This window comes from Podarcis melisellensis (assembly GCF_964234715.1).
Source record: "Podarcis melisellensis genome assembly, chromosome: 11".
Lineage (NCBI taxonomy): Eukaryota > Metazoa > Chordata > Lepidosauria > Squamata > Lacertidae > Podarcis > Podarcis melisellensis.
The window spans coordinates 20,833,845-20,850,422 of NC_138543.1; the positions used below are offsets into that span (position 1 = coordinate 20,833,845).

General features: G+C 45.2%; 1 protein-coding gene across 2 annotated transcripts in view; it reads left to right on the forward strand.

The window, feature by feature from the left end:
• The first annotated feature begins 6,006 nt into the window (after window positions 1–6,006).
• Window positions 6,007–16,578, forward strand: part of MCC (MCC regulator of WNT signaling pathway) — a 207,861-nt gene continuing 197,289 nt past the window's right edge. Inside the window, exon 1 of one of the 2 annotated variants that reach the window (XR_014172954.1) lies at window positions 6,007–6,269. Coding sequence is in view for 1 of the 2 variants with exons in the window: in XM_081930451.1 (XP_081786577.1) it covers window positions 6,115–6,269 (155 nt within the window). In the remaining variant the exon portion in view is untranslated. The remainder of the gene's footprint in view (window positions 6,270–16,578) is intronic. The other variant, XM_081930451.1, reaches the window with a different exon arrangement.

The following is a 16,578-nucleotide window of genomic DNA, read 5'->3' on the forward strand; positions in this document are numbered from 1 at the left end:
CCCCGAAAAGCAGACCCCCCAAGTGCTGTCTCCTCGCGTCCTCAGGTGGTCAATTTTCCTTGCCAGCTACCAGTATGCACTGATTCTCCGCCCTGGACAGGCGATGGGCCATGCAGACGCCCTCAGCAGGCTACCACTACCGGAAACAGGCCCCGACCCAGCACCCGCACAAGAGGTTATGAGCCTGGAGCTGCTTCCCGACCACCCCATTCAGGCACAAGAAGTTGCACACCATTCGAAGAAAGATAGGGTCATCTCCCGGGTCCTGGACTGGGTGTGGAGGGGATGGCCCAGCAGCAGCCCCGGGCCAGAATTCGCCAGCTACACAACCCGCAAACATGAACTGTCAGCCCACAAGGGGTGCCTGTTATGGGGAAGCAGGGTCGTTGTTCCCCAGCCCCTCCGCAAAAGGGTCCTCACAGCCCTACACGAGACACACCCAGGGGTAGTAAGAATGAAGGCCCTTGCCAGGAGTTACGTGTGGTGGCCGGGGATCGACGGAGAGATAGAGGCCTGGGTCAAACACTGCCAGGCCTGCCAAGAATCCCGCCCAGATCCCCCAAGGGCCCCAGTCCAGTCATGGGAGTCCGCCCGAGCACCATGGTCACGCCTGCATAGGCTCTATGGTTTAACCCACAGCGCCACCTGTGTCCCACCAGGGTGGATATTGCGTAGCCCTAAAAATCATTTTACGCATTCAACTGCCCACACATAACCTGTCAAATAAATGGTACAGAAGAAAGCAAAAGTGTCACATGCTAAACAAATTGTAAAAATGCTAAACAAATTGTAAAAATTAGCAGTAGCTAATACGTTATTCCAAGACTTGATACACCACCTCTAAATTGACTTTTTAAAAGCTGGATGTGACCAGTCTGGTACTCGCCCCAAACAAGAAAACTGTGCTTACAAGCAGGGCCGTCTTACCCATAGGCACTAGGGGTGCAGGGCACCCGGGCGCTGGGCTCTCAGGGGCGCCAGGCTGAGAGTCCAGGGCCTGAGAATTGAGTCCCGGGATGAGCCTGCCCGTCGGTTAGAGCGCCACGGCGGGGTCTTCTGCTGCGGGTGGCTCTGCGCTGCGAGTGTGGGGGTGACCAAGCCACCGAGACACTGAGGCAGCTGACCGGCTCTGCCCTCCTGCACGCCTGGGACTGGGCAACCGGGGGGGGGCTGGGTGGATCTTTGCACCCCAGCGCTGCATATGCTTGACAGCCCTGCTTACAAGTGTGCGTTCCTGCAGGTGGTTTGGATCTGAGTCAGTCCCTCTGACTCTCCTGCCCCCTCTGCCCCCTACAGCCCCACCCATTCTCTCAAGGGGCAAAGAAGAGGCTGACTCAGATGGCTGCCTCTCTCTTTCTGTGACATCTAGCAATGAAGGGGCAGAAAGCCCTCCCAACTGAGTGTTTGCCTCTTCCCACCTCTGACCCCTGGATTATCCTCCTCCAGATGTCACCAGCCCTTCCCTTCTTCCGCTTCCATGGTTCATTTTACATATCATACATTCCTGCATATTTTACTGTAACCATTCAAATCAGTTTTCCACTTTTATATCAAATATTATTTACACTATTGAATTTATCTTAATGCTGCCAGCATTTTCAGCTGTGTACACTTATTCTCCATATATTCAATAAATGTTTTCCACTCTTCTTTAAATATACGTAATTCTTGCCCTCTTATTCTATGTGTTAAATCTGCAAATTCTGTCAACTTAATTTGCCAATCCTCTTTAGTTGGGACCTTGCTCACTTTCCATTTGGGGGCTAACAAAACATGGGTCGCAGTTTTAGCATACAAAAATAACTTTTTCTTTTTTATAAATTTTTTATTAAAGTTTCAAAAATTACAGTATATAAAAACAAAACAGAACAATAATACAAACAAACAAAAAATAAAAACAAGTATAATTTCAATCCCTTATTTTCTTATAACTTACTTCCCCGACTTCCTCATACCTCCCCTCTCTGTATTCCAATTTCTATTTTATTACTTCAGCAAATCCTTTCCCTTAATTTTCATTTAATTTTTGGCCTTTCTTTTCTTTTTACTTATCCATTACAGCTGGAAACCACATAATTTCTAAACCAACGTCATTCTAACATTCATTAATTTTGCAATGTTTCTTAAGATAGTCCTTAAATTTCTTCCAACCTTCTTCCGCTGTCTCTCTCCCCTGGTCTCGGATTCTGCCAGTCATTTCTGCCAGTCCCATGTAGTCTATCACCTTCATCTGCCATTCTTCCAAGGTGGGTAGATCTTGTGTCTTCCAATACTTTGCGATGAGTATTCTTGCTGCTGTTGTAGCATACATAAAGAATGTTCTATCCTTCTTTGGCACCAATTGGCCGACAATACCCAAGAGAAAGGCCTCTGGTTTATTCAGAAAGGTATATTTAAATACCTTTTTCAGTTCATTATATATCATTTCCCAGAACGCCTTAATCTTTGGGCAGGTCCACCAAAGGTGGAAGAAAGTACCTTCATTTTCTTTACATTTCCAACATTTATTATCAGGCAAGTGGTAAATTTTTGCAAGCTTGACTGGGGTCATGTACCACCTATAAATCATTTTCATAATATTTTCTCTTAGGGCATTACATGCCGTAAATTTCATTCCGGTGGTCCACAACTTTTCCCAGTCAGCAAACATAATGTTATGACCAATGTCTTGTGCCCACTTAATCATGACTGATTTCACCGTTTCATCCTGCGTATTCCATTTCAGCAGCAAGTTATACATTTTTGACAATTTTGTTGTATTGGATTCTAACAATTCTGTTTCCAATTTTGATTTTTCCACCTGGAAGCCAATTTTCCTGTCCATCTTATAAACCTCCATTATTTGATAATAATGAAGCCAGTCTCGCACCAAAAATAACTTTTTCTGACACCTAGGAATTTCTGTCTGGGTTATTCCCAATAAAAAGGACTCTGGTTTTTTTGGGAAAGTAATTTTAAACATTTTGTTCAACTCATTATAAATCATTTCCCAATATACTTGTACATTTTTACATGTCCACCACATAGTGGGCAAAAGGTTCCCTCCGCTTCTTTACATTTCCAACACGTATCTGATTCTGATTTGTAGATCTTAGCCAATTTACTAGGAGTTAATTACCATCTGTGGATCATTTTTAAATAGTTTGATGCATTTATTTGTGTGGTAACTGCCACATAATAAGGTGGATCCCATAAACTCAATTGCTCTTTTACCTAATTTTATAGCAGATTGTAGAATTCTAGTTCATGGCAAATTCTGGGGTATAATTGAAAATATGGTGCTATCAAAGAGAAACCAAAGATGTTAGCAAGTCACTTGTTTTTCATTTCCAAAGCATTGGAGTATGTCGAAAGTTTTGGGCCTTTTGTCTCTTACAGGTACAACAAAATTGGCTGAGGGGAGGCTCTTGCTAGTTCCTCTGCCCTCAGAGACTTGGGTTGGTGATGGCTCAGGAGAGGACATTATTTTTTATGATTAGACGTGTTTTACTGTTGTAATCTGCCCTAGGAGCTTAAGGTGAAGGACAGGAAATAAATAATTTGCCTGACCTGAGGAAAATAAAACGTACCAGGTTCTAGCTGGCTGGAGATGAGAGACTGGACACCACTTCAGAATACAAAAGATATTTATGGGGCTTTGGCTGATTTACACTGAGTGAGATTAGACCTGTGAAATATCAATGTGACTATTTTGGGTCAGTTTAGCACATTTCGCTGTTTAGCACATTTCGCTAAACAGAACTGAATCAGGCAAAGTGACTTGGCAGAAGAAGCAAATAAGAGATCTGAGGAAACTTTTGTACTTGAGGAAAATGTTTATTAATGTAAACAAAACCCAGGCCCAGTGCCAGGTTGCTGGAGGCCCCAAGTGAGGGGACTCTGCTTTTGATGCTATGCGTCTTTGCTGCTGCTTCTGCATTCTTCCACTGGGCTGTAACACAGCGTCAGCAGGGAGAGAGCAGTGACCCAGGCTGTGCTCCCTTGACAACAGTCAGTCCCAGTCAGATGTCCAGCTTGCCAGCTGCCAATTCCTAATTAAAATCACCTGGTAGCCAAACAAGAATCATATAAAATGTTGTCATATCTATTTGACATTTTAGAGAAATATTCTCCATCCAATATATGACCTGAATGAGAAATGCAAAGTTTGCTACAAAAACATGTCCTGCAATACCTTACAGACTAACATTTTTAATGACAAAAGCATTCATGGATTACAGTACAGATGTATGACGTGTTCTCCTAAGACAGGGGTCAGCAAGGTTTATCTTGCCTGGGCTGGATCGGCCCCACGGAGATCCCTCCATGGGCTGGATTGCACCAACCATTTCCGGCGTCTGTGCATGCACAGATGCGATTTCCGGCACCATGGAAGTGAGTCCCTGCACCACACTGTGCTGGTTTAGCGCAGCGCGCGAGCGGGCAACTTGGTTCGGGGACGGATTGTGGGCCAGTCAAACGATCTCCATGGGCTGCTTCTGGCCCATGGGCCTTAGGTTGGTGACCCCTGTCCTAAGATGTAGGTATACAGCTATACCTTGGAGATATTGCAAGTTTGGTTCCACACAACCGCAATAAAGCAAGTACAGTGGACGCTTGGGTTGAGAACATGATCCGTGCGGAATGCATGTTCGCAACCCACGTCTGCACACGCGCAGGTTGCAATTTGGTGCTTCTGAACATGCGCAAAGCGCAATTTAGCACTTCTGCACATGCGCGACTGCTGAAACCTGGAAGTAACCCATTTCAGTACTTCTGGGTTTCAGCGGTCCGCAACCTGAAAAACCGCAACCTGAAGCATCTGTAACCAGTGGCGTAGTGTGGGGGTGCAGGGGGGGCGGGCGCAACATCTGGGGGTTAGGGTTAGGGGCGCAAATCCACGGGTTAGGGGGCACAAATGCCTTGCCCTGGGTGCTGACAACCCACGCTACGCCACTGTCTGTAACCCGAGGTATGACTGTAATCACACATTTTTTCATTTATTTCCCAGTGCATGTAAAAGTTATGTTTACACTATACCATAGTCTAATAAGCCATGTCCCTGGCTGCAGGGGTAGGAGGGGGAAAACCTAGCTCCAGCCCTAGACAGTTCCACTCCCATGGCTGGAAGAGGAGCGGTGGCTGGGGGGGAGGGGGCTAGGGGGTGAAACTAGGTTTTATTTCACCCAGGTCAAAGATCCAGTTTGGCACACACACCCCATGCATATTTGCATACCCCAGGGTGCCACATCACACTGGTTGAAAACCACTGCCCTAGCGAATCTTACCTGGCAAGGGGTACCTTGCACATGAAGGAAGGAGCCTGGGGGGGTAATGTGGGAAGGGGTGAGTTATTCTTTTGCTGTTTTGTTTTTACTTATTTACTTGTTTTTATCCTGTATTTTATTCTATGAACCGCCCTGAGATTTTATGATGAAGGGCGGTACTGTATTATAAATCAAATAAATAAATGCGGGGAAGGTAAAGAATGACTTCTATTTTTCATGCCACTTTGGTTGTGGTTCACTTTGAGAGTTTGTGCTTCGAATGAATGAATGCTGCGTTGACCTCAGAGGAAGGCTAGGATTTTGAGGGGGGGGGGAAACCCAAGAGAACTTGCTCAAAGCCAAATCTGGGAAACTCGTCGGGGCTGAGTCGCGAGTTGCGGTTTTCCCCCCTTCTATGCCACTAGCTGGTCAGCAGCCCAAGCGGTGCTCTGCAAAACGCCGGAGAAGAAGCTCCGGCCCTTTTCCTCCCGCGTCTCCCTCGAGGGGCGCGCGACCCCTTCGCCAGCAGAAGGTGGCTGAGGCGGGCGGGCGGGCGGGCGGGCGGCTGCTGCTCCTCCTTGCAAAGGCGCGCCGGTTCCCCAGGATGCCGCTGATTGGCGCGCGAGGCGGCGCGCGCTGAATTCGTGCGCGAGGCGAGGAGAAGCGCTTGCCTGGGATTCCCCACCCCCTTGTTTGCATTGTGTGGCCCTCGCGCCGCTTTGTACGGCTGCAGGGCCGGGACGGGTTTGCGCGCGCGCGCGCACACGGGCTTGTGGCTGAGGGAAGCACAGACGGAGAATTCCCAGGGACCGCGACTTGTGCGGACGTTGCCTCCGCCTCCTCCTCCTGCTCCCCTGGAGAAGAGCGCATGATGGCGGCAGCGGCCGCCCCGGCCGTGGTGGGCGAGGTGAGCCTGAGCAGCACCGCCAGTAGCAGCAGCGACACTTCCAGCACGGGCGAGGAGGAGAGGATGAGGCGCCTCTTCCAGACCTGCGACGGCGACGGCGACGGCTTTATCAGCAGGTAAGCGCAGCCGCTGGGGCAGCCGGTTGCTCTCTCTGCGCGCGCGCTCTCTCGCGCACACCCGCCGAAAAAGTGGCAGCTCAACTTCTGAGCAAGTTTCTCAGATGCGAGTTGCGCTTCATGCACGGCGGAGGTGCAGGGGAGGTGCCCCCGGACAGACAGACCGACAGACAGATGGACGCTTCTTGGGCAGGGGGGTCAGCAGGGTGGATCAGCATCACACCCAGGGTAGCGTGCTGGCCAACCACACAAATATTTTATTGGTTTTTAAACAGATACAAATACAATAGGCATCACACACTTAGCCAGCAGTACATCTAATGGTGTTTGTTTTATCCATTGTCTCTAGACCCGTGGTTCCCAATGTGAGCACCCCCCCCCACACACACACAGGGGCACAGTTTTATTTTTAAGGGAGACAATTTGGAAACTTGTTTAGACCAAGTTAATGGCCTTTTAGGCTTCCTCCACATGAATAGTACAGTGGTACCTCGGGTTACATGCACTTCAGGTTACATACGCTTCAGGTTACAGACTCCGCTAACCCAGAAATAGTACCTCAGGCTAAGAACTTTGCTTCAGGATGAGAACAGAAATTGTGCTCCGGCGGCGCAGCGGTAGCAGGAGGTAGCAGGAGGCCCCATTAGCTAAAGTGGTGCTTCAGGTTAAGAACAGTTTCAGCTTAAGAACGGACCTCTGGAACGAATTAAGTACTTAACCCGAGGTACTACTGTAGTTCACTTTTTGAATAATAAGAATTATATGGCAATGGGGGGGGGAGCGGATCAGGATTTTAGAGATGCTTAGGTGGGGCATGGCATACACTTTACACATTCAGTATTCAAACATATTACTTGGCGTAAGCCTTCCACTGAAAATATTGAGCAGTTGGTACAGTATAAGAAGGTCTTGTTTTTGGTCATTAACATAGTTCAAGAGAGGGGTCCACGTTTCTTGGAAGGTGTCTCTATTCATTATGCCCTTAATTTCCCCCCTTTATCTGATGAGATGCTCAGACATTGCTGTATCCCAGATATTATTTTCCCATATGTTGACGGGTATTTCAGTTCTTCCGTTGCTGAGCTATCGCTAATCCTGCTGTGGTCAGGAAGAAGCCTACTAGTTTGCCTGTGGCGTGCCGGCCTTTCTGGCAAGGTGGTCGCTGTGACTCTGGAAGCCTTCCTATAGAAATCGGTGGTTAAATCTTTCGGAAGAAACTTCTACCCAGCAAGTTATTCCTCTCCTCTTTTTTTTTGTTATTGTGGTGTCAGGCAGTTATGTTCTTTGCCCTGGAAACTCCTGAATGCATAAGTGCTGATTATAGCTGCATAGTGGTGGGGACTCCAGGCGTTCTGTTTGCGCCCCGAGGCACTTTCTCCTTCATTACGACTGTGCATGCTGAGCTGTAGTTCAAATTAAGCTGAGCTGGTAGTATTAGGTTCATTTACACCAATGTTGAGGGAGCAGGTTGAAAGGAGAAGGCAGCTTTTCAATTTCAATGTTACTCACAAATGTGAAGGCCCTTGTGCTCAGCTCGGGAACTTGCTTTAGCTTGGCATTGTGGCAGCAGTAGCGGTTCACACCCTGCTGCCAGCCAGGGAGAAGGCGGGGTCTACATTTCCTGTTCCCAGTTGTCCAATAACTGACCCCCCTTGCTAAAGGGCTTGAGACTGCATGATCAGGGATGGGGGTGAAGTACCTGGGAACCTCTGAATTTCCTTAGACTCCAGCTCCCATTAGCATCAGCAATCATAGCCAGTGACCAAGGGTGATGAGAATGGTAGTGCAATAACATCTGGAAGTCAGTGGGTTTCTGGTAGCTGGTCCAGAACATCTCAGGATGCTTTGGTGGAGCTAAAAGGAGTGAAAGACTTGATAATGGTTGTGTTGACCCCTGATGTGGTTGTGTTGATGATCTTATCTAAATGGATGACACTTTGGAAGAAATAGAAACAGAAGGGGTTTTTTTTAGAGGGTACAGTACCTGTATATAACACTTGTGAATAATGACTTTCATACAGAGTGTGCACAGCTGCAGGTAGCACTTCCAGCCAAGGTAGCATGGGCATAGCCGGGGGGGGGGCAGCTGCTACCCCTGAGATCAAGTAAAATATTAGAAATACTCAACTGACCAATCACATCGGTTCTGCCCTCTAACAAAAGTCCTCCCCCGCAACAAAAGTCCTTGCTACACCCATGCAAGGTGGATAGTATACAGTACATGTTATTTCATTTGTTCACATGCATTGTTTTCCCTGTAGTGGGAAGAAGCAAAACAAAATTCCTATAAACAGGAAGTCTCTCCAATTCTACTACAGTATGTGTATTTCTGTGACATGTTTATGGTGGGGTGCGGGGGAGGGAAATGTCATGTTTTACAGGCCCCAATGAATAAAAGCCACAGTTCTACTTACAGCTTGTCTGATTTTCATAGACCATAGAATCAAAGAGTTGGAAGAGGGACCCTGATAGTCATCTAGTCCAACCCCCAACAATGCAGGAATCTGGCCCACAGACGTCTCTGGGTGGGCTTGAACCTCCAACCTTCTGGTTAACAGCCAGATGCACTGAACAATTGTGCTACCTGAGGTGCTATGTAGGGCTAGTTTTAAGATACATGTTTTTAAAATGTTTGGAAATTGATAGATGGTATTATGTAAGGGAAATTTTATTTGTGTGTATGTGGTTAAGCTGTCAACACATAGTTGTTGGGTTTTGTGGATTACCGTATTGGCCTGAATATGAGCCACACTTTAACTTTTCATAGTCAGAATGTGGGGGGCCACATTCCGACTGTGAAAAGTTGAAGTGTGGTTTATATTCACAACTTTATGGTATGCAGCCAGGGGGGCAAACAGTGCCAGGAGCGCAGCAAAGTGGAGCCCGCCCCTTGCGTAGTCCCTCACCCTCTCCCCCAAGGTGGGGAAGGGAGAGGGTGAGGAAGTGGAAAGGCAGAAACACAGCCCCCCCCCCCCGGCCGCATATGTAGCCAGGAGCAGCGAGGAATGGAGCAGCTTATATTTAGGTATTTTTTATTTCCCCCACTCCAATTTTAAAGGCGTAGCTTATATTTGAGTTCGGCTTATATTTGGGCCAATACAGTAGTTATTGGGCCAGGAGGTGTAGTGTCCATCTCTTGCCACTAGTACACCACATACATCTTTGTAACTCGCCCTTAGTATTGTAATAGTGTTTCCACATATGCTGACGGTTTTAAATGGACATTTTGCTTATCTGAAACACCTCCATTGTCAAACATATGAGTACAATATTTGCTTTTGCAAGTTTGGAAGGCATAATCCTCTTAACATGCATTCCATATCTTCTTGGGTATTGAAATGGTTCCCTGGTTATAATCTGGAGGTTAACCCAGATGTTCAGATTTGTCCAAGGCAAGAACCCTAAAAGCAGTAAAGACAAGGTCAACATTTTGCATGCCATTCACTTATGATTGGATTAGGTGCTGGGATAAACCAAGGTATTACCCTGGCTCCATAAATATAGAGAGAATGGACAGTCAATGTCCATCCTTCACGCAGTGCTCTAATGCACAGTTGTTCTTGATGTTAACACACTTAATCTCTTCTTGTAGTATCGCAGGGATGACCAACTCCCAAGAGACTGCGATCTACTTAAAGAATAAAAAACTGGCAACGATCTACCCCTTTTTGGGGGGTTCAAGTCAAAGTTATTGAGCTTTTTTAGGGAGGAAAGTACAGTGGTACCTCTAGTTGCGGACATGATCCATTCTGGGGTGCTGTTTGCACCCCGAAAAGTTCACAACTAGAGCGGCGCTTCTGCGCAAGCACGGAGTGAAATAGAGCACTTCTGCGCATGTGCTAAGCACACAGAATGCTTCTGCTCATGCGCAAAGCATGCAGAACGCTTCTACGCACACACATGCGGCGAAACCCTGGTCATGGCCCCAGCAGAAGCTGCATGCTAGTTTAACTCCTTGTTTCCAGATGCAAGCCTTTAGGCTTGGCTTTGCTCTGCAGTAAATAGTTCAGACATCTGTATGTTTAATTGGGAGAAGAGAAACATAAAACCTATAAATGCCCAACTTCTGGAGCACCACTGAACCAGTAAATCCCAGATAGACCACCAACAGTCACAGTGAACAGTTCAAGAGTGACTGGAATGCCTTTTCTTTTAAATGTGCAATTTACTCTGTGGGTTATGAATATTTACAATTTTTAAAAAATCAGTTCTATCATTGATGCAGCTCTGAAATTAATTTAGCCTTCTTTTGTAATTTCCCTACCCTTTGTGAAGCTGCTTCTCAGCCACCAGAGCCAGTTGAGGGAAGAACTGCATTTTATTCTTTTGGTAAAGGCAAGCACTTTTCCATTGCACATGTCTTCCATTTAGCGTATGGCGACAAGTTAGTGCAGAATGCAGTTGTTAGGCTCGTAACTGGGGCAGAGCAGTGGAACCATGTGCCGCCAGTCTTGAAAATGCTTCAAGAGAGCTACCAGGCCAAATTGAATGTGTTAGTACTAGCATATCAAGTCCTAAATCAGGCATAGGCAAACTTGGCTCTCCAGATGTTTTGGGACTACAACTCCCATCATCCCTATCTAGCAGGACCAATGGTCAGGGATGATGGGAATTGTAGTCCCAAAACATCTGGAGGGCTGAGTTTGCCTAAGTAAAGGTAAAGGGACCCCTGACCATTAGGTCCAATTGTGACCGACTCTAGGGTTGCGGCGCTCATCTCGCTTTATTGGCCGAGGGAGCCGGCGTACAGCTTCTGGGTCATGTGGCCAGCATGACTAAGCCGCTTCTGGCGAACCAATGCAGCACAGGGAAATGCTGTTTACCTTCCCGCAGGAGCGGTATGTATTTATCTACTTGCACTTTGACGTGCTTTCGAACTCCTGGTTGGCAGGAGCAGGGACCGAGCAACAGGAGCTCACCCCGTCACGGGGATTTGAACCAGCGACCTTCTGATCAGCAAGTCCTAGGCTCTGTGGTTTAACCCACAGCGCCACCCGCGTCTGAGTTTGCCTATGCCTGTTCTAAGTGGCTTGAAACCTGAGTACCTCAAAGAGTGCCTCCTGCAATATCAACCATCTATGACCCTATGATCAAGAGATGAAACTTTATTGGTGGTGGTGGTGGTGCCGCTGGTAGCTGCCCAGTTGGCAGTGACGTGTGGTAGTGCCTTTTCAGTGATGGCTCCCTGTTTGTGGAAGGCCTTCCCTAGTGAGGTGTCATTATTGACTTTATTTTGGGAGAAGGAATTAAAACAGCCCCAAGATCACTGGTTGCGAATGTTTTTTCATAGTTTTAAAGAGTGTTTTAAAACTGTTCTTGGTTGTAGCTCTTTCTAAACATTTTACCATTACTTGGGTTCTTTCAGGAGGAAGGGCAGGATATAAATCGAATAATATATATTTGCATACATAATGAAGTTATATGGAGTCTCAGCTGTGGGAACCCTTTGCTGCGCATTAAACTGAAAACTCTTTAAATACTTGCTGGGTAGCAGAGCCACACATGGAGAGGAAAAGAGCACCTCCTGAGAGAACAATTAATTGTCAGTCTATGAATAGTTAGGCTGACATTTTAAAATGGCAGATAAAAGGATAATTGCTGGCTGATATTGGATGGGAATTCAATTTGGCATTGGAATATAATTTGGAACTCATCTAGTCAAATGGCATACATTATACTTTCCTACCAGAATACAGACATTTTTGTAACTAAATTACCAAAATGCAATAATGTCTGTTTAAAATTCAAATACTGTAGTACACAGCAGTAATGTTTTTGGCAATTGTTGTTGTTTTTTTATTACATAAAAAGTGATGGCAGAAAAAAATGATAAACATTTGTTCTTTATTTATTTATATCCTGCCTTTTCCCTCATAGTTGGGAGTTGAAAAGCTTTGCTGGAAAAAATCAACCTGTGGAGAGATGGTTTAAAAGCCTCTTCCTCCCACTGAACGTTCAAGGAATGTTTCGTGGCAAGTGCATTTATGCACACACAAGAAAGGCCTTTAGGAGATTGGAACTTCACACAACTCGCTTTCATGTATGTAAGAGACATTCTAGCTGTGATTGCAAATAATAATAATAATAATAATAATAATAATAATAAGCTAGTATCCTGATTGTAAAATGACAAGACTACTGCAGAAACTGAGAAGTTTCTTGGGAAACGATTCAGCATTGAATAGAATTACTGGAACTCTTAGGGAAAACGCCTCTCCGCTTCTGAACTGTGGTTTAGTTTAAAGATGGTTTTGGTCACATGGGTTGTATGTATTGCTTGCTTAAAACGGACGTGCTAGGCATTGCTCTGAAGAGTTGACTTTTCTCTCAATGGTCTTGCCACCCTGTGATTTAGACCAGTGTTTCCCAAACTTGGGACTCCAGCTGTTTTGGGACTACAGTTCCCATCATCCCTGACCACTGGTCCTGCTAGCTAGGTATGATGGGAGTTGTGGTCCAAAATCAGACCGAGATCCAAGTTTGGGAAACCCTGCTCTAGGCACTGGAGGGGTTGGTGAGTCTCACATTCTGGCAATTAGGAGATAGGCTCTTCCTCCCTAAGGCAAGCTTTCTCTCGTATTTACAATGAACAGATAAAGGTTCCAGGGCAGTTCCAGTGAATGAATTCTTCTGTGTCCTGGAATCAGATGCTTGGGTTTTCCTTTCCTCCTTCTCTGTTCCCTGCTTTCCTTTGGCTTTCCTTTGTGACTTCCTATCCACCTTGTTTCACGGATTAGTGGTTTGCTTCTTGCAAGCTCACACATGTAATTTTAATAGGCAACTTGAATGCTGAAGCATGTGCTCCAATCCAAGATATAAGCTAGTGTCAGAAACGTTGAAAACATGACATTATTGCACAGGACAGTTCTGTTTTGTGTCATAATTATTTTTACAGATTTGCAAAATTGTTTCCCCAGATTTTTCTGTAAACCTTGTAAGCCTTAAATTTGTGTTCAGTCATGTATGCATGTGTAAGATAAGGTCTCTAATTAGAAAGTCAGGCCACCTTAATTACCAATGGTATAGGAGAGTACAGTAATGATCCCAGTTCACAAATGTGTTTTATAATTTGCCTTGTGTACTCTACATATGCTGTGTTTTTTGAAATTGCTAAGAGATGTGCTTTATTCCTACTTCAGGCAGAGAGCATTTATTTGCAACTGCACAGCAGCAAAATGTTAGAACAAGCAATGGTAACATGTTAACTTTAATTTCACTATATTATAAGGTTATGCTGTTGACCATTTCCTTAATTTGGAGTCCCCTCAAAATAGGGGTCATCTTATACACAGGGGCGTGTTATACACGAAAAAATACGGTAACTATGTAGAGGGCCGCGGGATAATGTATTGGCAACTGTGACTACTTAGGGGTCTGAAACGGATCCTTTTTTTTTTTTTTTTTGCTTTCCTTTCACATATTGTTACAACTGTTATTTTATAGTCCAGACCAACAGGGGCAGCAGGAATCATGAGAGAAGTGATGACTGGCTTCACAGACACACATTGTGATATATCTCCATGTGAAATATTATGAAAACATTATTGCTTTGTTGATTTCAAACTGATTTTGGACTATGTATTGATACATCGCCTAGCCCTAGTGGGGATGATTGGTTTTTTTTAGCTGGGTCATGCCAGTGCAAGTAGATAAATAGGTACTACTGCAGCAGGAAGGTAAACGGCGTTTTCATGCACTCTGGTTTCCGTCACGGTGTTCCATTGCACCAGATGCAGTTTAGTCATGCTGACCACATGATCTGCAAAAAGCTGTCTGTGGACAAATGCCAGCTCCCTCAGCCTGAAAGCGAGATGAGCGCCACAACCCCATAGTCGCCTTTGACTGGACTTAACCACCCAGGGGTCCTTTACCTTTTCCTTTATTGGTTTTTTTTTAGCTGGGTCATTGTGTATGATGTTTCTAGATGACCTTAGAGCAGCCATCCTTACTTGTTGCCCTCCGTACATTGTTTGGAACGACAGCTTCCACAAGACATAGACTACTATTTATTTATTTAACAAAACTGGTGTGCCACTTTATAATAGCATCAACCATTGTCTAAGCAGTTTACGAAAAACAGTATAGAATAATCATAAGAGCTGTGCTCTGATGGTGTTTCCTGCTTGGAAGGGGGTTGGACTCGATGGCCCTTGTGGTCTCTTCCAACTCTATGATTCTATGATTCTAAGTACTGATAAAATCAACAGACTTAAAAAACAAATGTGTACAATAAAGTTCCATATCTGAGTTGGACGGCTTAATTTATTATTATTTTTTTAAAGCAGGCATTGGAAATGGCAAAGGGACCTGTCTAATACTAAATAGGAAGGGAGTTCCAGAGAAATTGTGCTGGCACACTAAAAGATGGATTTCTTACAAGTGATTTCTTAGATGAACATGATATAGCGCTTGTCAAAGTGTCAGTTCCGCAGATGGAAGCAGGAGAGTGGCCGCGTGTGGCTTTAGGCAGTCTTTCAAATCAGCTGCTGAGGGTTTTGTATGCTAATAGAAACACCTTGAGTTTGACCTAGTAACCAGTCGGCAGCCAGTGCAGCGGGAGTGTAATATTCAAAAGCTTGCCCACTATTTTGTGGTATTGGTTGGCCTAATGTATTGGGATAGGGAAGCTGGGGCATCTGGCAATCAATGTGTCCCTTTAGTTCCAGATAGTACATGGGTAGATGAGTCTTTAAAAGCCCGGGACACAAATTTTAACAGCCCTCTAGCAGCTATGGTGGCTCATTCACCAGAAGCAACATATTGAGCGTTAACTCTGGATTCTGGAACTAAGCTTCCTGATGTATGTTGTGCTCTAGGAGGCTTAGCTTGGTCATAATCGTGTATACAGAGTCACTTAAGAGCCAAACAGAATTAGGTAATGAATATTAGTAAATGGAATTCAGGTTGGAAGCTTTGCACATCTGGTAGGAAAAATTGATGTGCTGCAATAAAATTGCTCAGGCGTTCTTAATTGTCTGCTTCACAGTTCCTGGTGATATTGGTAGGACTTTAGAAATATAGTTAGGTTAAATTAATGGTTCACCGAACAGAATTTTGAGCAGGGGAGAGCACAAAAAACAGAGAGGCTAGGACTATGAGTAAGACTTGGTGACTTGATGTTTCTGTGAATGCTTTTCTGCACCTAGAATCCATGCTTTTGTTAATTCAGATTAAGGAAACAGAGCTACCACAGAGTATACATTGCACAGTGTTGCTAGGCAGACCTAGACTGCAGGGTAGGTAATTAAGTGGTAAATTGTGATCATTCGACTGTCGTCCATAAGGAGCATCTTGAGGGGAAGCAAACTGGGCAAACCAGCTTGCTGCAGGAGGAACCCCTTTGAGGTCTGTGGTTGTAACAAACCTAGATTCTAGTCACAGTGGTGAGCTTCATTTTTCCACAAAAGGCTTCTAACAAGGATGTAGGAAAGCTAACAGTGAGAGGATGCTGCATGGAATAAAAGGGCTTCCTGAGTAATCTTTCTAATGTAAAGTGTCACATTTTTTGTGATTCTTTTAAAGATCAGTGATATAAGGAGTGAATGGTGGGGAGAAAGAGAGTGATTAGGTATTAGGTGTGTTCAGTTACTACAGTGTTAACAAGGGACGTGGGTGGCATTGAGGTCTAAACGACTGAGCCTCTTGGGCTTGCCGATCAGAAGGTTGGCGGTTCAAATCCCCGTAATGGGGTGAGCTCCCATTGCTCAGTCCCAGCTCCTGCCAACATAGCAGTTCGAAAGCATGCCAGTGCAAGTTGATAAATAGGTACCGCTGCGGCAGGAAGGTAAATGGCGTTTCCGTATGCTCTGGCTTACGTCACGGTGTTCTGTTGTGCAGAAAATGGGTTAGTCATGCTGGCCACACAACCCGAAAAGCTGTCTGTGGACAAACGCCGGCTCCCTCAGCCTGAAAGCGATGTAAGTGCCACAACCCCATAGTCACCTTTGACTGGACTTAACCGTCCAGGGGTCCTTTACCTTACTTTACCTTACAGTATTTAATAACTTAACTAAAAGTTGCAACCCTATAAACACTTTGCTGGGTGGAAGTAAGTGCCTTTGAATTCAACAGGTCTGTCTTTTGAGGAGAAATGTATAGGATTGCACTTTGAAGCTTCAATTAATTTAAAAGTTGCACCTGTTTGATTAGGCAACAGATTAAAAAGAAAGCACATTGCTGTATTTTTTTTAAATGCAAGTGCTTAAAAAAGCTGCTGGTGACAAGCTCTATCTATTCTTAAGAAGTATTCCCTCCACCTTTTGTCCTACAGGACTGCTGTGTCAAGAGAAGTGTTTGAAACTCCCATTGT